This window comes from Carya illinoinensis, chromosome 15 (genome assembly GCF_018687715.1).
Source record: "Carya illinoinensis cultivar Pawnee chromosome 15, C.illinoinensisPawnee_v1, whole genome shotgun sequence".
Classification (NCBI taxonomy): domain Eukaryota; kingdom Viridiplantae; phylum Streptophyta; class Magnoliopsida; order Fagales; family Juglandaceae; genus Carya; species Carya illinoinensis.
This window is the reverse complement of record NC_056766.1, coordinates 29558647-29582779: the sequence shown is the minus strand read 5'-3', so window position 1 is coordinate 29582779 and position 24133 is coordinate 29558647. Positions and strand designations below refer to the sequence as shown.

At 37.1% G+C, this 24133-nt stretch overlaps 1 protein-coding gene and 1 pseudogene across 1 annotated transcript; both read left to right on the top strand.

The window, feature by feature from the left end:
* LOC122297696 lies at positions 1-633 on the top strand (annotated as a pseudogene).
* Positions 634-15574: 14941 nt separating this feature from the next.
* LOC122296783 lies at positions 15575-16078 on the top strand. Its single transcript, XM_043106577.1, has one exon. It carries the CDS (start codon positions 15575-15577, stop codon positions 16076-16078), a length of 504 nt encoding a protein of 167 aa, XP_042962511.1.
* The last annotated feature ends 8055 nt before the right edge of the window (positions 16079-24133 follow it).

Below are 24133 nucleotides of genomic sequence, written 5' to 3'. Positions count from 1 at the left end.
CGACCAAACCCACTCACTCAAAGCTCCTCTTTCAACCAAAGACTGCACGAACCTCTCTCTTTGGGATCCATTTTAGAACCTTTGCTCCAAAACCCATAATTACCGCTCCCATTTCTGCATTTGGGTTTAGCGGATAGTTTCATCGGAGTAAGCGTAGCTTTCGTGGTGGTTTTGTAGCCATGGCTGCAACTGGGTCGGTCCAGAAGTCGGAGAAGGAGTGGCAAGCCATCCTCTCGCCCGAGCAGTTTCGGATTCTGAGGCAAAAGGGCAGAGTATCCAGGCTCAGGAGAATACGACAAGTTCTTTGCCGAGGGAGTTTATCTCTGTGCAGGATGTGGAACGCCTCTCTATAGGTATACAACCAAATTCAACTCTGGTTGTGATTGGCCAGCTTTCTATGAAGGTCTCCCTGGAGCCATAAATTGAAATCCGGACCCGGATGGGAGGAGGGTCGAAATCACATGCGCAGCTTGTGGTGGGCATCTTGGCCATGTATCTAAAGGAGAGGGTTTTCAGACACCCACGGATGAGCGCCATTGTGTCAATAGCGTTTCACTCAAATTCACTCCAGCAAATTCAGATCCTTCCAACTGAAGCCAGTTATAATGCAGTTGGAGAAACAGAGGTCTTCCTCATTGCTGGGTTATTGCTGGGTCCCCTCTGTTATACTCGGCATCGTCATTTTAGGCATGCCAGAGTCACCAAGGTGGCTGGTCATGCAGGGTCGACTCGGTGACGCGAAGAAAGTCCTTGATAAAACCTCAGACTCACAAAAAGAGGCCGATATAAGACTAGCAGTGTCGCCGGCATGATTTTTTCTTTCGCGATGCTTGGAACAGGCATGACAATCATCGAACACTCCGATACAAAACTAACGTGGGCAGTAGCTCTGTGCATAGCCATGACTCTAGCATTCGTTGCTTTTTTCATCGAGATGTGGCCCATCGCATGGCTGGTGTCATGGTATTCCATTTCATAGTAAGGGAAGTTCAACACGTTACGCAAGCTTTTAACACGGGGGGGCATAAATTTATTGGCTTTAATATTAAAACCAAGATGAGGATAGCATAGATATTAAAGAAAATAAAAGTATAGACAAAAATAAAGACTTTTGAGGGATGGCGTGAGGGAATCTTCTCTCATTTGTCTAGGCAGCTAGCTGGATAGTTGGACTTTTCTTCAAAGCTTTTGAGCATTAAGTGGAGTTGGTAACACACCCTCACATGATAACGTCCTCATGGAGAGCTGCACGAGGTTCTCATGATCTTCAAGTTAGTGATCTTTTATTTTAAATAAGTTTTTAATATATTATTTATAATTGCTGAGGTGAATATTTATAGTTATATTCATTATTATTATTTGATAAATTTTATATTTATTTACATAGTTTAGATACAAGTTTTATTTATTCTTTTATACTTGTTATAAATTATTGATGATATGATTTATCTGAGAATAAAAATGGAGCATCCCTGAAGGATCGCCCTAAATCAATAATAGCTTTTAAGTATCTCATAATTTAAATGATTGATACTTGTATCAAAAGTTCATTAAGATTAATGCACCTGAAGTTGCATAATTGAAATTGTGTAGAGAAAAGTCTCTAAAGAATATATATTTGAATGAACGTCTCGAATGTGCTCCTGAAGTAGCAATATTGAGTATGCTCCTGAAGTAGCAATATGAAATGCAAACGTTCACAATATATTCTAAATTTATATCTGGTCTTTCAGTGACTGAGAAAAATAATGAGCTTTTGATGAAAATCATTAGTCACGTCTTACTAGATCTACATCATTCCTTGAAGTGAATGATAATGAATTTATATCATTCTATTCCCTGAAGTGAAAAGAATGATGTGTTTCATTCAAAGAAACTAAGAGATTGGACGTGATAATGAATATCTTTTCGGGCCAGAAACTTGTATTGGAAAAGCTGTAAGCTTTATCTTTGAGATGATATTATACAAATTATTGAATCAAATATTATGATGCATCAAAAGGTGATATGATTCAAAATATTTGTATCTTTTAATGGTTATCTTGATCATTCAAAATCAATTACGATAAGTCGAATGATTTTCATATGGACGTCCATGAAATAACCAGAAGATTCTTTTACTATAAAGTCTTACTACCAGAAGTGGAAAGAAAAGATTTGCCAGAAGCAAATAAGATGAAATTATTCGACATTATCTTGATTATCATATGTGAACCAGAAGTTCAGATGATAATTAAATTTTGGATACAATAAGATAAAAATGTCTCATATTCTAGCTGCTAAAATCCCAGCAAGGATTGAAGTCCCTGTAGGACAATTAAGAAATTCAGTAGTCTAAAGACATGTTTAAAGGCATGTGAGACGTATTGATACAAAAGATAGAGCATCTCAAAAGAGAAAAGCACAAATAATTTGGTGCTCCTGAAGAGGCCATACCCACAGAACAAGCAATAAAGTCCATCCAAATTTTCTGTATAAAATTCTCCTATATAAACTCTTAAAGAGTATAAATCTCCTGAAGAGTGCCTCCTGAAGAGGTTTTTCATGAAAATGTCTTCCCTTGAATAGGGACAGGTACCTGAAAATAACGAGATCTCGTTACATTTCATGAATAATGGAGAAATTATGGATAGAAATAAAATCGTTGTCGACAACGTATATCCATATGAGATGGCAATTGACATTACCAGAAGTAATGAAAAAAGTGAATCAAGAACCGTCGAAGAATACGACGTAAAATATTGGCCAAATTTGAAAGAAACAATTCCTGTAGAATTGATTCACTAGTAAAATATGATGCATCGGGACTTATAGTCCAAACACCTAAAGAGGTGATGCTTGTTGAATGTCAGTGGGTATTTATAGAAAGGAAATAAAAGTGTGATATATAAATCATGAATCAGTTTCTCAATTCCTGCAGAATTGATATCACAAAGTAAAATGTGATAAATATGGATTTGAAGTCCAAAAAGAGGTGATTTTTGTGGATATTTATATACATGATATAAAAAGCCTGAAGCTTTTAATATGAAAATGTGATATAGAAATCATAAGTGAGTTTCTCGAAGAAACAATATTGATATGATTTTAAAGTGGTTGAAATCATATTGAAATTTTTATTAGCTTGAAAGTTACCGAGAGTTTGGATATGCATGATTAACCGCATATTTATATGGATCATTGGATCATGATATATATATGAATATCCCTGAAGGATAGAAAATGTCTGAAGCTTCTAATATGAATACATCTGGAAATATGTATTCTATCGAGTTGCAAAGATCCTTATATGATCTAAAGCAATCCAAATGCAAATGGAAACAAGCTATTATTGCAGTTTATATATATGATTTAAATGTCATTGAGGCTCCAGAAGAGCTCATAAAAACTGCACATATTTAAAATATAAATCTGAAACCCTTGCGGCTTCAAGGGGAAGATGGATGATGTTATTAGTCATGAAATACCATCTTTTAATACAATTAGTATTTCAGATTCATATTATGGGTTTGATATGAAGTGTGCATTATTAAAGAAGAAATAAAAGGGAGCACACAGAACATCTACCAAAAGATAGAAACACAAATATGAATATTTGTGAAATATTATTATCTTGAGGCAAGAATTATAGAAATTTGAGGCACTTTGCCTCATTCTTTAAACACTCTTATTCTTCAAGAATCTGCATGGCATCCCTATCTAAAGGGGTGGGCAATCGAAAAGAAGATTTAAGCAAGGATTTTAAATTCCTATTCTCTTTCTTTATTGATTCTATCTTCATGTTGGACTCCAGAAGAAGTCGTTGAAGTATAGCAATATTCTCGTGAAGATTGTCAACTCCATAAGTTCTGGATTGCAGTCACTGAGAAAATGCGACAATGGATGATGAGTATCGGGTTCCGAGACTCACAAGCTCATAGATAGTTTCATTATCTGACCTACGAGTCAGATCATTATATTGCATGATAGCACCTGTGGTAGAAGCAGGAACAGTTGATGAACGAGGTGCAGAATACCTCATATATTGACCTTGAGAAGATTGCTGAGCCATTGCAGAGAGAGATTGCAGGATAAGAATGCGGAAAGAGATTGCAGAGTAAAAATGCAGTATAATTACAGAAAAGTGAATAAGATGAGATGCGAATGAAGATGAGCTGAATATCTCTTTTATAGAGAAAATTATGATACAGCATCTCTCGTGAAGCAAGAGAAAAGAGATGGAATATAGCTTCATAGCTCTGCGGCGTCTGACAGCATGCCTGACAGCTGCGGTGCCTGACAGCACGCCTGACACCTACAGAAGAGTTGAAAATCTGTGGTGCTTGTCTGATCTTAAAAGGCTGGTCACCGTTTTTTTTTTTTATTGAAAAATGAGGTTAGCAGTTTAATGTTGATGAATTCTCCACTAACTGTGTTATTTATAAAAACTCCAGAAGAGTACAACTACAGAAGAGTAATGATTAGCAGAAAGATCCAGTTGTGATTATTTTATCAACATGGATCAAGTTCACAGTTAGTTGGATGTACAGATGCAAGTGATCTTTCAGATACACACAAGAAGATCATTGCAATTCATGAGAAGAAAGTTGAAATTGATATCAAGAAGGTACGGTCAAGTAAAAATCTGACAGATTTATTCACTAAAGCATTACCAATTGCAACATTTAAGAAAATTATGCAGAACATTGGAATGCGGAGGTTTGAAGACCTGTTATCATACACTTTTCAGGGGAAATAATGTCTTGAAGACTTGTGCTGATTGTACTCTTTTTCCTTCGCTAAGGTTTTATCCCACTGGGTTTTCCTTTGCAAGGTTTTAATGAGGCAATCCTAAAGCACTCGGCGATACACATGAATACTATACTCTTTTTCCTTCGCCATTGGTTTTTTTCCCACAGGGTTTTTCCTTGGCAAGGTTTTAACGAGGCATATTCTTTAAATATGGTCATCCAAAGGAGAAGTGTTATAAACCATCTTGTATTGTATGACCACATTTAGCCGTCATAATTGACCAAGTCATAGTCGTCAATTAAGACTTTTATAACCCTATATATATGGGTGTATCTAAGTTCATTTGATATGAATCAATAAGAATGGCTCTCTATCATTCTCTCTCTATCTTTGAAACTCTCTCTTTTCTCATTCAGTTCATAATATTCTTCCTTTTTTTTTTTTTTGTCTTATGGGAATACCCTTAATCCATTTCATTGAACTAAAGAACAGATACAATGAGGAAATTCCTCCATAGTCAGAAATGGTAAGAGCATTAATTTTTGCTAGTAAGTGGGCTATGGTGTTACCATTTCTCCTTACATGAGAAACACGCCACTTTGCAAAAGAAATTATTCCAGATAAGTTTTCAGGTGGTTTAAACGGAATCTCGAAGGTGTAGAATATGGTCTTGGTTTCGCTACCTAGAAGCTGGAAGGAAAGCATTGACTGACTCCAAGTCTTCCGCCTATCAAGCAATCATCATGAGTCAAGTCTTCTAAAGTTTGAGAATATAGAGGCAATAAAGCATCGGTTTTCTTTAGGCTGATCGGCAACATCTTTAGTCTATTTGTAAATCATTCCATCGGGTTTAAATTTTTATGATTTTCTCGGTGACTGCAAATTTTTGTAATTAAGTCCTTCTGTCTCTATGCGGTTGATTCACCTTTTGAAACGTGGCAATGAATTAGAACTTGACATGTGGCATACAAATGCCATGTCAACACCCTTAAAAAGAAAGTAAAAAAAATGCAATTCTAAACATTTATTTAAAAAATCTATAAAATTAAGATAAATATTTTTCAAGTGTAGATATATCCTCATGATTGTTTGCTTGTATTAGTGAATTCACAGTGCCATAAGTTGTTCCTTGTAAGTTTGAGAATTTGCTTTGCTTATGGACCTATTGTACTATATATTTTCACCACGAATATTGGTATTGTCTTCTCCCTTGCAATTTTAAGTAGACTTGGAACGGAGTTGTCAAATTTTATCTGAAAGGGTGTTATGTGGTTAGTGAGCATCACTACAAGTACTTCATGGAATGGTGTTATATAATATTGTTAATGGTGCCAGGTCTTGGGTTCATCTCTTAATCCATGTTTAGTTTTTAGCACTTCACTAAATAGACATCTTTTATCCAACTTTTAAAATTTGGGAAATGATTTGTATAAGATCTAAGGTGTGCAAAACCTTTGTACAGTGTAAGACCCTGGTTCCAGTGCGCATCTGCTCCTACTTTTTTTTTTGGTTATGCAAAAAGCTCTTTTGAGTTTCCAAATTTCCTTACAGATGATGGAGTAAAAATTTTATTTTGTCATGCAACGTTTTTTTTAATTTATTTTTTTGAGAACTACGTGCCCCTCTTTGATAAATTCCTTAAATAGATTTTTTTTTTTTTCTTTTAAAAAGTTTAAATCGAGACTTTATTTACGGGATCCTTTCTATATTTTTTGTTTTGAAATATATGTTGGCATTGTCAAACAAATGATTTGTTACCATTTTCAAGCTGATTACAACTTTAGAGTTTTTTGTTTTTTTGTTTTGTTTTTCAAATTTCTTAAATCCGTTGCATACACGGTTGTTCCGCTAGGGTTATTGGCATCACTATTTATTTATAAGTTTTTCACTTCAGCATGCATTTTATTCACGTTCATTTGGAAAAAGTAGAATATCGTAGAATTTCTGGAGGTTGGGAGCCCTCGAAGTACTCCCGTAGCAATACAGATCAGTGTGTGTTTTCTCTGATAGCAATTTCTTCAAATACTTGGTGTGCATTCCTTCCATTGAGTTGACAGCGCCTTTTCCTTCTTTTCCTGGACCATCCTGTTACAGCAATCATTCATGACCAGTGTTATTCGGTGAGTAACTCATCATCATTACAATTACAAGATCGAGTTTCTAACAGTTTCCCGTACATCCAACCGTAGCCCACTGCTCAGCCACCGTTACACCCCTCTGCTCAGCCACCGTTACACCCCTCTCCGCAGCCACCGTGTGACCAGCCCAATCACCCAGCCCTCTCGTGTTCCATTTCAAGCCAAGACACAGCCCCTGTTTTGCATGCATAAAAACAGAGCATCCCAAAGCCATCCAAAGCCCACGGGAAACAGCAAGCAACGGTGCCTTTGCACCACCCCAGTTCTGCCGTTATCCTCACGGTAAGCCTCGGCCGATCGTACTCCACTGCCATCCCTTTATCACACTGTGTTTCATCTCTCCCATCACACTCTTTCGTCACGTAACCCAGAGCCACCGTCGTCTCCACCACCGCAGCCGCCCTGCCCCATCGCGATTCTTTCTCTCGGTGAGCTTCTGCCGCCGCCTCCTCCCTCTTCTATTAAACTACATATGGTCAGCTTTTCCAAATTGTTTTACGTATAGTAATTAAATCTTTGGTTAAAAAGAAAATTAGCATTACGCCCTTGTAGTCAAATCAGAACAAATGTTTTTCTGTGTTTATATGGGTGTTTTCGGCTGGGCATATTTTCTTCAAAACGAGCCTTAGTTAGATTACAAAATTTTTTTTTTAATTATTTTATGTGATTTTCGACTCACTTTTTATTTATCCAAAGGGCTTGCTTAACATAAAATAGCTAAGGTTTTCAAATTGCGGCTGGTATTAAGATCTAAAGATTTTAGAGTTGAATTATATATTAAAATATGAATTTTTTAAAAGTGAACAGTATGTACAAAATGTTTACTTTTGAATACTTTTTAAAGGAATATTTTTAACATAACCAAAATTATGATTTTCTACTTTTCTAATTGTAATGATTTTGATATGTTATATTTAGACCTCGATAGTAGGTGAGTTGGAATTTAATATTTTATTCAGAGATTAAATTGGATAAGAAGGAATTTTGGAAAGTGATGATATTTTTAGGTTAAGGGAAAATTTAAGTTTTTGAGAAATTAAAATAGACGATTTGAGTTTTTCGAGTACAATTACAAGTTATGTGTTCAATTGGAGATTTATTTAAGTTATATGATTTTCTATAGGTGACGATTGATTATTTGTTTGGCACTGTTGTGAAGAATTTCTAAAACCTAAGAAGTCCAGGTAAGTGGAGTTCCTATACTAGACTTTGCTTAAAAGAAATGAACTAATGTTGATTTTGGAAAAATATACATGTTTTGTTATAAAAATAATTTTGAAACACCTCAGTTATTTGTTTTGCATTACTCATGAAATTTTGTATAAGAATAAGGTATTTTCTAGCATGACTAGTGTAGACATAAGTTATTTTGACATTTTATTTCTGAACTGTGCAAAAGATAGCGAATATGAAATTTTATGCATAACACATATTTTGTGATCTGATTCTGCTATGTTCTGAAAATGTTATGTGCTTTGATATGATATGATGTGATTTTTGAAAACCTCTGGCATGACATTCTGTGTTTGTTTTTGTTCTGTTCTGACCTTACCACGGGTGTAAAACTGTGTCCTCTGTTCGAGTGGGAACCAACTTTTCTGTTTTCGGTGCACCCACTTTGGAAGCAAAGTGGTTTTCTGCAAGGTCTTTCTTGTGTGCACACTCGGGGTTCTGAGAATAATAAGAGGAAGATTCATATTCTGTTTTTGCTCAGTTGGCCGTCGGGTTTGGACAACCCTACCACGGGGGTTAAACATGGAATTCTTTTCTGATGTAATGTTTCAATTATGATGTGCCAAAGAAACTTTGAATAAGAATATTTTTCTAAAACTTTTGCTCTGATATTTTTGATAACATGTTCTGATTCTATATTTTGAAAGTAAAAGAATTTCATTCTGCATTTTGAACTCTGTAAATGCTCATGTTTGCACACTAGTATATGTTCTCTACTTTCTGAGTTGTTGATAACTCACTCTTATCTCTAAATATTTTTCAGATAATTTTGATGGTTCAGCTGGAGAACAAAAGTAAGAAGTTTTTTGTAAGGTGTGATGATCGTTGTGGAATAAGTGTTTATTTGAGAGTCGTAGTTAGTAAATTGATTTATTTTCGGATATGTTGATTTGATGAGTTAATGATATTTTCGAGTCTTTGGAGAGTTTTTAATTTATGTCATTGGGAATTTCTTCGTTGTCCCTATGAAGGGACATGGATATTTGGGTTGAGTGAATAAGTTAATAGTTTATGGAGTTTTTCTAGATTTTATAGTTGTCATATTAAAATTGATGTTAAGTAATAAGAGCTTAACTCTCCAGACCTCCGGGAATGGGACGTTACAGTTGGTATCAAAGCCAAGTTTAAGGTTTTGCAGACTATAATATTTGAGGTTTGGATATGTGTAGACTTCAAGAAATAATTTTCAGATTTGAGTGTAGACATTTGTGGATTGTAAGAGATGATCATATTTTAATTTAAGGTTGTAGAATCTGGCAGGCTTTGGGAATATGTTCTAGGAAAATTGAGGTTTTAGATTTGATTGGTTTATTCTATAGGCTATAGGATAGGAATTGGAGGATTTTGGAAGTCAACATAAGTTTGGTTGAAAGCCAGGTTTGAGGTTCAACAAACAATAACATAGGAGGTGTTGGATATATGTGGGTTTAGGAGGTGACTTTCGATTCGAGGTTTAGAAAGTTGAGGACTAAGAAATAATTATGTGGAAATTTAAAGGTTTAGATTTTGGGTTGAATCTGTGGAATGAATTCTAGTTAGGAACTAGAGGTTTAGACTTGTGGCATTGATTGTTTGGAGGAATTGTTAGGCTTGTAAATCCAATGTGGTGGTTAGTTACTTTGGGATGTACTAGATTGAGGTACAATGCATTTGGGACTATAAGTTGTTAGAGTGCGTGGTGGAATCGTGGTTTTGGTGATATGATAGTTTGAGATTTTATTTTGCTATTTGTATGAGGTTTTATGGATTATGTGTAGAGTTCAGAATTATTGTTAGGTTTCTAATTGTATTGTTGAGAGTTATAGTGTAGACTTGAATTGGACATTTCAAAGTGTGATGTGTTGTGTGCAACTATGTACGAAGGTTTGGATATTTGAGTCTTGATTTTAGGTGATACAAATATCGAGGAAGAATTTTATTTTTTTAGGGGGGAAGAATATAACACCCGAGTTCCAGGGCCCATCTGTTCCTAATTTTTTCTTGGTGATGCGAAAAGCTCTTTTGAGTTTCCAAATTTCCTTATAGATGATGGAGCAAATATCTTATTTTGTCATGCAACTTTTTTTTTTTTATAATTTATTTTTTTGAGAAATACCCCCTTTGTAAATTCCTTAAATTTTGGTTTGGATAGAATTTTTGTAAGGATTTTGAATTTGTGAGATGTGTTAGATTTTTTTTTTATTATCTTAAATAGTTTAAATCCAGACATTATTTACGAGATCCTTTCTATATTTTTTGTTTTGAAAGATATGTTGGCATTGTCAAACAAATTATATGTCACCATTTTCTAGTTCATTACAACTTTAGAGTTTTTTTTCAAATTTCTTAAATCCGTTGCATACACGGTTGTTCTGAAATTGTTTGGACAGTTGTAAAGTAATGATCGAATGCAGATTTTGGGTGAGTTGGAGTCTGCCAATGGAAGATGGCATGAACTTATCATGAAATTTTCTCTTTTTATCTACTTGCTAGAATATAACTTAGTAGATCAACAACCTCTTCTTATTGCTGGAATATTGTCACCATCAGTTGTACTCTTTTGGTATTAACTAATTTCTTTAATGACTTATACCTCAACATTAATATGTTTACATTTTTGTTTAAGTTTGACTTTATTAACTCTTTGCATATGTTGGGCTTATTGTTTTCTCCAAGTTGAGCTTTGGTACTTGGAAAAGATATAATTTATTGTTTTCTTGAGCTTTTATGAATTGACAAAAAAGAAATAAAAAATTAGCTCTAAACGGAATATCTAGCGTACAAGCATCTTGCCTGATTGGTCACTAATTGACAACTAAAGTTATGGTGCTAATGTGAACTTTTAAGTCTGATATATTGTTGCCCAGATGACTAACACATGAGGGGGTGTGAATTGAGTTGTATTAAAAAAATAACAACTATAAATCAAATATATAATATAAAATATAAACAATATACGAAATAGCAATAAATATAAAGAGTAAGGGTAAGAGAGAAGCAAATTCAGTATGTTAACGAGGTTCGACCCCACTGCCTACATCCTCGCCTCAAGCTACCCCTTGAGGATTTTCAAATTTACTATTCAACCTTCTTCAGGTGGAAATAGAAATTTATTACATCTTTGAATAACACCGCTTACGAATGTTGATCACAACAAAATAGTAGCAATTGGAGATGCACACTTCAACAAAGTTAAACCATGCCCCTCGCCAGTGCAAATTTATGTAGAGAATGGCAACAATTCCCAGCAACATTGTCACGTAAGACACTGCAAAGCTAATGTAGAAAATTTCCAAGTCCTTAAAACCACAAGCTTCATCTCCCTTGTCATCAGTTGGAATGTTAGATAGTGGCTAAATTTTAGTGCAAGTAGTATGTAGTGAAGGTCCACACAGGAGAGGATTTCCCTCATAACTGCTTTCATCAAAGGTACCAAACTGAACTTTTCTTTCTGGTGTTGTTCCCCAAAAGTTATTGCGTGCCACATTGAAGACGGCCAAAGAGTTCAACTCTATCAATTGTGGGGGAATAATACCATCCAAGTTATTATTGGATAGATCCAAACTCTCAATTTGATTAAGCTTCGAGAATTGGGTGGGGATTGATCCGATTAGATTGTTGTATGACAGGTTCAATGCATGGATGCTACTCAAGTCTCCAAGCTTGGGTGGAATTTCTCCTTCTAATTTGTTGCATGAGAGGTAAATCTCAGACATGTAGTTGAGAATGTCACCTTTGTAGGAGAGAATTCTATTCTTTGTTGAGAACTCCACTTCTTGTAGTACTTTCTCCCTTTGTAACTTATAATATTCATAAACGGAAATATTCATGCTGATACCTTTGTTCTTTATCATTGCAGATTGCAAGAATGACAAAAATTCATAAATAGGGAGAAAGATAATGTATGACAATGGTATTTCAGATTTTTTGTAGCTCAGCTCAAAAGTAATGTTACGGGGTATTTGACCAGAAAAACTATTGTTGGAAAGATCCAACAAAGTTAGTTCTTTCAAAAGACATATTTTAATTGGAATTTCCCTGCAAATAATTAGATTTCAAGACGAGAATGCTCAAACTTGAAAGGTCACCGATCCAATCTGAAATGTTGCCAGTAAGGTAGTTATCTCTAAGATTTAGAGTGACTAAATTAAAGCAACCCTTGAATACACTGGGAATAGGACTGGTTAGCCTATTTTTATTCAAATGAACATGTTGGATATCGGATTGAAGCAAAAGGGTATAGAGCCATTCAGATTGTTATGGGAAAGTTCAAGAAATGAAAGTGATTTCAGGTTACATAACTCCACTGGAATGGGACCTTCAAGTTGATTTTTTGTGATAGCAATATCCATCAATGACATCATGTTCCCCATCCATCTTGGAAGCATCCCTAACAAATTGTTATTACTGAAATCAATTGCTACCAAGATTGTTGAATTAGATATGCTATGTGAGATCTCTTCAGAAAAGCAGTTGTTGTCCAAATACAAAGATTGTAATTGGCAGGAAATAATTGGCCATTCAAATGATTTTTTGACAATCTCAGGTAGTTTAAGGAGGAGCAACCCATGCCAAATTTTTTGATATTGTTCCAAAAAAATTATTGCTTGACATGTCTAACATTTCTAAGAAGACCAAATTACCATAAGAAGAAGGAATAACAGCTTCAAAATCATTTTTAGAAATATTTAAAATCTCTAGATTTGGAAAAACTAAACCAAAGTTATTTGGAATTGGACCTTGTATGTTATTAAATGAAATATCTAAAACCAAAAGGTTGGGACTATAATGATGGGGTAGCTGCACGGTCCTGTTAATGAGTTATTTCACAAAATAAGAATTGCCAACCTTGTATTGTTTTCTAGCAACCATGTGGGGAATTGTCCCGCCAAATTGTTGTGAGGGAGATGTAGTACTTGCAAGTCAAACTGGTAATAAAGGAATCTAGTAATTATTCTAGTAGACTTGATAGATAAGCAACTTGAACAACTGAAAACCTTTAATTGGAAGCCAAGATTCCATCTTTGAGACAGAGTTTCATCAACTAGTTTGTTGCCATCACTAAATATGACCTCAAGCTTTGAGAGATTAAAAAATGAGGAGAATGTGATTGGGTTGAAGTAGTTATGTGATAAATCAAGGTACTCAAGTGACTTGAAAGTAGGTAGAGGGGAGAGATCAATGCTTCCATTAAAGCAATTTGAAGAGATACCAAATATTCGAAGTTTTGTCATATTTGCCAAACATGAAGGTAGTATCCCTTCAAAATTATTAAGGCTAAGATCTGACTCTCGTAGATTCATAAGCTCACACAAGCCTACAAAGTTAAATGAGTAATCATTAAGTTCTACCATTAAGAGATTTTTGGTAAGGAATATTTTGTGAAAACAAGGATTATTACCTTGAATGATGGGCAAGCTTCCATTGAGTCTACAACCTTGCAATGTCAATACATTAAGGGAAGTCATAACTCCAATTTCACGGAGGAAGCTTTTGTCAATGTAGGAACCATCCAAATACAACTCCTATAAGTTCTTTAATCTTCCCAACTCTAAAACGGAAAGGAGTATTTTAGATATGAGAAATGATTGTACAGTCATGCAAGTCCCACTCACTACTATTGAAAAAATGTGCAAATTTGGAGCCCACATAAAAAATTAAAGTAAAACCACATGACTTTTTAATAGTAGCTTTTTTCCAAATGGAGTATGTGGATTTTATACACCTTGCAACGTATCTAATATTAGCAGGTAGGTATTCATGGATACAAAAAATTATTAAAATGTGTTCAGTGGGATATAGCATGAAGTATTAAATGGATGAATATTAGTACTCGATCTAACCTTGCAGACTAATTACCTGAGATTGGGATATTGATTGGTCGATCTAAGGTTGTATCTCAAATATAATTTCTTGAGCGATAAAATTTGACTAAGGGATGAGAAGAAGCTTTCATTGATGTAATTATAATCCAAATGAAGCTCCTCTAGCTTGCTCGATCCGGATAATCTTTCAAAACCTACAATTTAGACAAAGTAGAAACTGATTTCTATTGCAAAATTCAAAAATTTCAAAAAAAAAAAGAAATATTTAAATGGAAAATGAAAAATAGAACAAAAAAAAAAAACAAACATTCATTTGGAACCCATCCAGATATTCTATAATCATTCAAATCCAGGTACTTAAGCTGTTGAAAAGGACAAAACAGAGAGGCATTCAGATACCATACGTCACCAGTATTGCAAACAAGATCAAGCTTGATTACACGCCCTGTAGTGTTGTCGCACACAACATCTTCCCAATCGCAGCAATTTCTCTCCTCGTGAGATGAGTTCCAAGATGTCAAGTAATCATACGAGGAGTTCACGGAAGCTGAGTCGTAAGAGAGCTTCTCTCTCTTCCCTCAAACACCCATGAATAGAAGATAACTGAAACAAGGCAGCCAACAATAGTAGCCACCACCCAAAAATTCCAAACTCCATTTCAAGTGTTCTGTCCAACTCTTAGTACTTTGGTGTCTAAGCCAAGATGTTCTGAAAGAGTTTATATAGACCACCAGGATCCTATAGCTAGATGCTGCTAAAATGGTCCAACACTCTTAGGATCTCTTTTAGTTGTGGAAAATGTGCTTTCTACCTACTCACATTAGCATCATTGATCGCTTTATCAAAAGAAAGATATGTTATCTCCATATTATCAATTTTGTTATTGGTAAATTGATCGGTAGGTGTGTATTGAGATCTCAATTTTTGTCCTATTCTTTTGGAAGGAAGCATTAATCAGTAATTTTAAATAGAGTTCATGAAGAAAAGAATCTTAAAGTAAAACACACATAATACTTACCAGTTTGGTTTTTGTCGTTTTCTACCCTACATACCAGCACTGCTGCTAAAACATTGATATGGTGGAGTCATTCTGATCTGATTGAGCCCATTTCCAAAATAAACATCGATTCCAAGGGTGGAAAAAACTGACTAGAAGTATCTTAATTGTAATCAATAATTCAAAAGTAGTTACCTCAAAACCAAAATTGCCAAGAGCCTGATAGCATGATGGCAAATGATCCGATTCTAAATGAAAAATCTGGATTTAGATCCCAACACACCCTTGTTAAAATAAATAAATAAATAAAATAAAAAAAGACTCATTTACCAAAATTGATAAAAATTGACCCATTACCAAAACTCAGATCCATTCTTGGGATGATCTACCAAATCAAACTACTCTTAACAATTAGGAAAGCTCATCTCACCAAAAAATCACAATAATTAATCCATACTTACCTCCAACCTCCTCTCAATCTGCAAATTTATCTTAACACAATTGATTGAAAATTCTTCTTCCAAGCTGCTGGGGGTATTTTCATGCAGTAGTAATAATATATTTCAATTGACTAGAAATTGAAAGTAAACAGACTAAAGTAATACACGTTGCAAAGTCTCTCTCTAAGGGGAGCTCCAGTCCTCATTGGGGAGAGTCCAAAGTAAAGAACAATGGAAGATATTGAAGATCAGTGGAGTAACCTGAGGCTTACGGAGGAAGAAGAAGAAGTTATTGAGTTCCCTCAGGGAAGTGAAGATGAAATATATCGTAAGGGAGAAAGAAGTCTTATTGAAAAAATATGCTCAGACCGTGTGGTGGGAAAGGAAGTTATAACAAGTGCAATGGGGAAAATTTGGAGAATAAGTAAACGTGCTATGTTCCAAGAGGTTGGGAAAAATGTATTCGTCATTACGTTTGCCAACCATGCTGATAGACAGAGGATTCTGGACAGAAAACCGTGGCTCTTTGCAAACGTATTATTTTTTATAATGCCTTACGATGGAAACTTACAACCAGGGAAGACGCATCCAGACAAAGAAGCGTTTTGGCTACAAATACATAACTTGCCATTAGGATTCATGACGGAAGATTGGGGAAGGCGTACAGGAGAATCAGTAGGGAATGTATTAGATATAGATGCAGATGAGGATGGAGTAGGATGGGCAAATGCTTAAGGGTGAAGGTCGAAATAAATCTACAGAAACCTATAGCCAAGGGGAGAACTGTAATGGCGAATGGGAAAAAGGTGTGGCTTAATTTCAAGTACGAAAAGCTTCCTAAAATCTGTCTCAGCTGCGGGTGGATACTACATAATGAAAGTGGCTGCGTGAAGGTAGGGGGAGACAACCAAGATTCCATCTCCCAGTTTGGTTCGTGGTTACGAGCAGAGGATAGTTATAGACGACGCCCAGCATTTATTCCATCAAATGGTAACTCAAACAGAAGGGAGGAAGGACGGCAGGATCCTACTAAGGAAGCTGGACGTGGCAAAACAGAGGGGTCTATCGGAAGTACTGCAAGCAAGAGACAATCAGAGGACCTTGGCCAGAAGCAAAGCACAGAGGGAAACGTTGGCAATGAGAACTATGGCCCCAGAGGAAGAATGGCGTCTGCGGATGCACGGCAGAGGAATTTGGCGAGAAATGGTGGCAAACTTGTCGCAGGGGCCGAGGATGATGGGACACAGTATGGGGCAACTCAAAGAGTAGGTGAGAACCTACACAGTGTAGGAAGCATGCAGGAGGATGAAGTACAAGCCGGGAGGGAAACACTTGAAAGAACAAGGACCTTGATCGTAATAGGTTTGATGGAAGAGGCCTTGGACAAGCCCAACAGAAACAACAGGCCCATTAACCAGACACAAGTAAGGACATATGGCGAAGGGAAGAAGCCTGCGCGGGAATCAACTGGTTTCAACAGCCAGCTTATTCTAAGTGATCAAGCAGAAGGTGTAACAAGTCCAAACCAAGGGAGTCACAGATGGAAACGTCAAGCAATAGGACAAGGGTCCACTCCAGTGGAAGGAGGATTGCGACCGGGAATTAAGAGGCCAGCAGAGACTAAGGAGGAGATCCTTACTGCACCATTGAAAAAGAGAAGAGGTAAGCATCCTGGTCTTAGAAGCAATGGTATTATCACTTCTGAATCGGTGGAGGCTGGTGACCAGCCCCACCGAATGCCATGAAAATACTAAGCTGGAACTGTCGGGGGCTTGGGAACCCCCAAACAGTTCAAAGTCTTTGTTTTCAAATAAAGGAAAAAGCTCCCGACTTGGTTTTCCTGATGGAAACCAAACTGTCTCAAGCTAGAGCCACTAAGGTGGCTAGGAAGGCTCGGTATGATTGTTGTATAGCAGTAGGTGCAGTGGGAAGGAGTGGTGGGCTGATGCTTATGTGGAAGCAAGAAGTGTAGGTGGAATTAGTTAATTATTCCCAAAGACACATTAATGTGTTTATGAAGAGTGAAGAGGATAACTTAAGCTGGCTACTGACATGCTTTTATGCCCGAAATAAATAGAAGGAAGGAAGCATGGATATTGTTGCAGTCCTTTAATCCTAGGAATATGGGGTAGGAGTAATAGGAGACTTTAATGAAATTTTGTCCCATGATGAAAAAGTAGGAGGAAGGGTTAGAGCAGAAAATCAGATGAGATCATTCAGAGAGGTGGTTGAGAATTGTAGTTTGTTTGATCTAGGGTGGAGGGGGGCCAAGTACACATGGTGTAACAGACATGAGAGTGAAACTTTCACTAAGGAGAGACTAGATCGAGGTATGGCAAACAAAAGATGGATGGAGATGTTTCCAGATGCAAGAGTCAGTACAATGGTGGCATTATGTTCAGATCATAGACCAATTCTTCTTGAGGGTACTAATGGTAGGGGGCAGGGGACCATTTTCATTATCATTTTAAATATGAGATGAATTGGACGAAAGAGGATGGCTGCAAAGACACAGTAACTGAGGTTTGGCAAAGAGAAGTTCATCATCTAAGGCAAACCAGTAGGCTGCAAAAAAAAATTAGAGATGTGCAGCAAGAAGCTTCAGAAGTGGAGCAGGGACCTGAGAGGAACAGACTAGCGGCTATAAAACAGAAAACTCAGGAAATCAAACAGTTGCAAGAGGAAGAAAGAGCAGATAATATGAATGACCTCAAGAGACTACAATCTGAGGTTGGTCTTTTGCTAGATCAGGAAGATGCAAGGTGGAAACAAAGAGCCAAAGTCCATTGGCTGACACAAGGGGATAAAAACACTAAGTTCTATCATGCATGTGTCAACCAAAGGAGGAAAAAGAACTCTATAAAATAGATCGATGATGGAGAGGGGAGAGTGCTGAGTTCAAAGGAGGAGGTGACAACCGGGTTCAGGCTTCACTTCAAACAGGTGTACCAATCTGCTAACCCATCTGAAAGAGCCATACAGCAATGTTTGAATGGTGTAAGACACAGGATCTCTCAGCACAAGAGGGAGCAAATGGATAGAGAGTTTACGTCAGAAGAGGTTGTGGCTGCACTTAAACAAATGTCTCCATTCAAATCACCAGGGCCAGACGGAATCCAAGATCACTGGGATGTAGTGGGCTCTGATGTAGTGCAAGCAGTACTTGACTTCTTCAGAACTGGTGAGATGCCAACAGGTCTAAATCATACCCTCATAGCTCTAATTCCCAAAACAAGTGCCCCTAGATCAATAAATGACTACTGGCCCATTAGTTTGTGCAATGTGTGGTACAAATTAATTTCGAAAGTTTTGGCAAACAAGCTAAAATCTATGCTGCAAGATGTCATATCTTGGAACCAGAGTGCATTTCTACCAGGCAGGCTAATCACTGACAACATAATGGCTGCTTACGAGCTCCTGCACACTATGCAAGCTAGGCAAAAAGAAAGAGAAGGCAGCATGGCTATCAAGCTGGATATGTCAAAGGCATATGATAGAGTGGAGTGGGGTTTTCTACAAACAATGCTATATAAGATAGGTTTCAGTGACAAGTGGAGGAAGCTGATTATGGTATGTGTAGAATCTGTTTCCTACTCAGTAGTAGTGAATGGGACCCCTGGAGATATCTTTCGACCTACAAGAAAACTAAGGCAAGGGGATCCTCTTTCCCCTTACCTTTTCCTGCTTTGTGCAGAAGGACTGAGTACTCTTTTGAAGGATGCTGAAGCAAGAGGTCTCATTAAAGGAGTAGCTATCACAAGGGGGGCAAAAGAATAAACCACCTTTTGTTTGCTGATGATTGTATGATGTTTTGTAGATCCAAGATAGAGGAATGGACAGTTTTAGTTTACTTGCTAAAAGTCTATGAGGAAGCATCTAGACAGACCTTGAACAGACAGAAAACTTCCATTCTATTCAGCTCAAATACTAGGACCGAGGCAAAAGAGTGCATTGTCCAACACGCTGAAGGTGTAGTGTGTGGGAATTAAAACAAGTATCAAGGACTGCCCACCATGGTAGGAAAATCCAAGTATAACACATTCAGAGGCCTGAAAGAAAAGATATGGAAAAGGATTAATAGCTGGAAGAATTCTTTTGTCTTCTGCAAGAAAGGAAGTCATGGTCAAAAGTATCTTACAAGCCATACCAGCATACACAATGAGTGTATTCAAGATGTCGAGTATGCTTCTCAAAGAAATTGAATCTATGATTGCCAAATTCTGGTGGAATCACAGAAAGGAATGTAGGGGCATTCATTGGAAGAGCTGGAACAAACTTGGAGTAGCAAAGGGCAAGGGGGGCTAGGATTTTGAGACCTTAACTGCTTTAATAGAGCTCTCTTAGCCAAGCAAGGGTGGAGAATTATACAAGAACCTGCTTCATTGGTGGCTCAAGTATTCAAAGGAAAATACTTCAAGTCAGGCAACCTGATGGAGGCACGAGTAGGCTACTATCCATCTCAAATATGGAGGAGCTTAATGTCAGTAATGGATCTGGTAAAGACAGGGTTAGTGTGGAGAGTTGGTAATGGAAGGAGCATTAGAGTATGGAAAGACAAGTGGGTGCCTATACCTTCTACATTTCAGATTCAAACACCAAACAAGATACTAGACTGTAATGCAACTGTTAGTGAGCTTATTGATGGTGAAAGCAAAACTTGGAAACAAGAACCGGTGCAAGCAATCTTCAGCCAAGAGGAAGCCAAGAGTATTTGTAGCATTCCTATTGGTGTAAAAGGGATGGGTGACAAAATAATATGGGGACTGTCAGAGAAAGGGACATTTACAGTAAAGAGTGCTTATTATGCAGATTTGGAGATTAAGAATCAAAAGACAGGAGAAACATCCAGTGGAGATCAAAGTGAAAGCCTGTAGGGGAGGCTATGGAGATTAACAAACTCAGGAAAGGTAAAATTGTTTCTGTGGAAAGCTCTCAATGGAATACTACCCACAAGGAGTATTCTATTCAAGAGAAAGGTCATTGATAACTCAACATGTCCTATGTGCAACAGAGAAGAAGAAATAGACATATACATGTACTTTGGGATTGCCCTGTAGCAGTACATGTATGGGGTGAGGACTGCAGTCTAGTCAGAAAGTGGGGAAGAAACTATGTTGATTTCACGACACTGTGGTCTGAGTTTCAGTCTAAGTTAGAGGAAGGAAAGCTCCACATAGTAGCTGAGGTGCTGTACGGCCTGTGGAGAAGAAGAATTGATATGGTTTTTGAAGGAAAATTCAAGGGGCCCTGTGTATTGATCCAGCAGGCAGTGCGAGATGCAGAGGCAGTCACATTGGCTCAAGAAAAACCAAGAGAGGATCAAACAAGGCCAAAGAGGTAATAAGAACCGTGTGGAAACCCCCAAATCATGACTATCTGAAGGTGAATGTTGATGCAGCAGTGGATTCCAAGAGAGGAAAGGTGGGATTGGTGTTGTAGTGAGGGACTTCAGAGGAGAGGTGCATGTGGTAGTTGCTGCTCCCAGACAGTTAACAAAGAATGCCAGTGCAACTGAGAGTCTGGCCATGCTTCGTGCAACTCTTCTGTGTAGTGAACTAGGACTCAGTAAGGTGCAGTTGGAGGGAGATGCAAAAACGGTAGTGGAAGCAATCAACTCCAAATCATGCAACTCCTCATGGGATGGATAGGTGATAGAGGACATCAAGGCTGTGGTGCATGCCCAATCAGGGTGGTCTGTGGCTTTTGTAAGGAGAGAGGGCAATAGAGCAGCACATGCAGCTGCCAAGTTAGCTCTCTCCTTAAGTACCGAGTGTGTGTGGATGGAGCAGGTACCGTGTGAGGTCCTTCCAGCTATTGTATCGGACTTGCCTAACTATGTATTGACAGTTTAATATAGGGGTGTGCATCCGGACCGGATCTTTTCTGGATCCGGTCCGGAAATCCGGATCCTGGTGAATCCGGGCGGTTTTTCGCCCGGATTACACCCGGGCGGTTTTATTAAATCCAGATCCGGTTACGGATCCGGATTTATAATCCGGTAATCCGTAACCGGGTTTATAACCCGCTTGGTTTATTATCTTGCCGAAAACGATACCGTTTCAGGCTTTGATTTCTTTTCCCCTCAACTCTATCGAACGACGAACGGAATGTAAAACTCTCACTTCAAAGTTCAAACTTCAGTCTTCTCTCAAACCCTAGCCGTGCCGTCTCTCAACCCTAGCCGTGCTGTCTCTCATCTGTGCCGTCTCTCATCGCCGTCTCTCAACTCTCTCGAAGCCTACAGTATGGTAATCTCTCCCTCTCTCTATTTCTCTGCTGGTTTGGTTAGATTTTATTTTTTTGTTCTGGGTTTGTTTAGATTTTTTTCTCGGTTTGGTCTCTCTGTCCCTGCCTCTCACAAGATTTAGTTAGATTTTTTTTCTGGGTTTGTGTTTGACTCTCGCATCTATTTGGGTTTATATTTGGGTTTTGGCGTTTTTACTTTTTAGTGTTTAAGTTGTGGTTGTTTGATAGATTGTTTTTGAACTCTATAAGTATTCAAAATTTCCTGACGTATATGCCACATCTGATGAGATGACATTTCCACTGATGAACATCTTAGATGATTGTTATGGTTTCATTTAAGATGACCTGGTCGTTATGCCCTTTTTCTTTGCATCTCTGGGACTGAAGTGATATTTGGAGGGACCAAAAATTGTTAAAAGGAATTGCTCTTGAATAGGAGTTTCATTAAGTTAGCCCCAGAGTATATAACTTCCTCACTTTTTGACTGCCTATATCACTCACAAATCCACGTATATATGGATAAAAACTTCAATCAAGGGGCACTGCCGATTTCTCTTTCTTTTTAATATCAGGTAGACTCTTCACAAAGATATCATATAGACCTCCATGTCATGTCATAAGACAGTTTAAAAAATTATTCCACCACCCTTGTTATTCTTTTCAAAACATGAGACAAATGGCCTGTAGCCAAGACTCTCAAACACTAACAGATTCACAAACACTTGCACTGCATGTAATTAAAATATCACATGAAAATTAAATCCTGATTCTGCTTTTACAATATACAAAGAAAAAGAACATACATATATATATTGACATATAAAAATAGGTGATGACATATAAAAATTGGATTTAGTAGCATGCCTTTGCTACTAAAGTTGTTTAAAAAAAAAAAATGAACCTGTTGGAGGAGTTGTCAGTTTCAGGCAGGATTGTTGCAACAATGAACCTGTTAGATTTTGAACTCTATTTATTAGAGATAGTGTTATTACTGAAGTTGTTTAAAAAAAAGATCAATTAATTATGTATATTGTTTTTTATTAACTATTATATATATATATATATATATGTATACAGAAACTCTTATACATATAGTAATTATGGTGGTACTTTTCATATAGTAATTATGTTGGCATGACAGGACTAGAAAAAGATTGTTCACCAGGATTTTTTTAATAGAGTTCTCTAAAGCTACACCTAACAACTTTATGAAACACTAACCTGCCTTTTCCCTATTACAAAGACAAATCAATTTTCTTTTGTGCTTTTCTTTTTGTTGATGGTGACACTGCCTTTTCCCTCTTTTTTGGGCAGTGTCACTATATTGGTTTTGTGGTTGCATATCTCCTGTATTCATATATATTTGTTGAATCAAAGTTTGCATAATATTTATTAAAGCGCTAAATTGACAAATATTTATTATATATTTTTTTTTTCTTATGCTTAAAACAGATGGAAGGTAGTTTTAGTGATAGTGTTGGTGGTTCTAGCTCAGCTCATATTTCATTAGATATGGAGGAAGACACTAGTCCTTTAGTGCCTTCCTCCATGAATACCCCAAACTCCAGGCCGGCACCATCTCTTCCCCCAAAGCCAAAAAGAGCCAAGAAGGCTACCAACCAATCTCATGTATGGGATCATTTTACAAAGATTGAACCTATTGATCATATTGCACCGAAAGCTCAATGCAATTATTGTTTCAAGATTTATGGATGTCATTATAAAAATGGTACTTCATCAATGTCGCACCACCTAGGATATTCTTGTCCTGAGTCTCCCATTAGACAGGATAAAAATCTTGAGAAGGATAAATTACCATCACACACTGGAGTTAGAATTGATGGTAAAGGATCTAGTCCTCAAATGTTAGGACAATATGATCGTGAAAAATTAAAGGCGATGATTTCTAATTTGTTTATCCAGTGTGAATTGCCATTCAAGGTTATAGAGCATCCGGCATTTGTTAAACTCTTGAGTTATTTAGAGCCTAGACACAACTTGTCATCTCGAACCACCTTCCAAAAAGAGTGTATTGGTTTATATAAGGAGGAGAAGCAAAAGTTGAAGGCTTTGTTGAGCAATCAAAGAGTTTGTTTGACCACCGATATATGGACATCGATGCAAAACAAGAATTATATTTGTGTCACGTGTCATTATGCTGATCAAAATTGGGTACTACACAAGAAAATCATAATGTTTTTCAAGATTCCTAATCATAGAGGTGAGACCATTGCTTGGATGTTAGAGTCTTGCTTGATGGATTGGGAGATTACCCGCCTTTGTACGATCACTGTGGATAATGCCGCCTCTAATGATGTTGCTATTGATCATGTGAGGAGGAGCGTAAGAGATAAGGAGTTTACAATTTTGGAAGGTGAGTTTATACATGTGCGATGTGCTGCACATATTTTAAACCTCATTGCTTGTGATGGTTTAAAAATTATATATGATGCTATAAATAATATTAGAGAAGCAGTAAGATTTGTGAGGTCCTCACCGGTAAGGCTTGATATGTTTAGAACATGTGCAAAGGAGCTGAATATT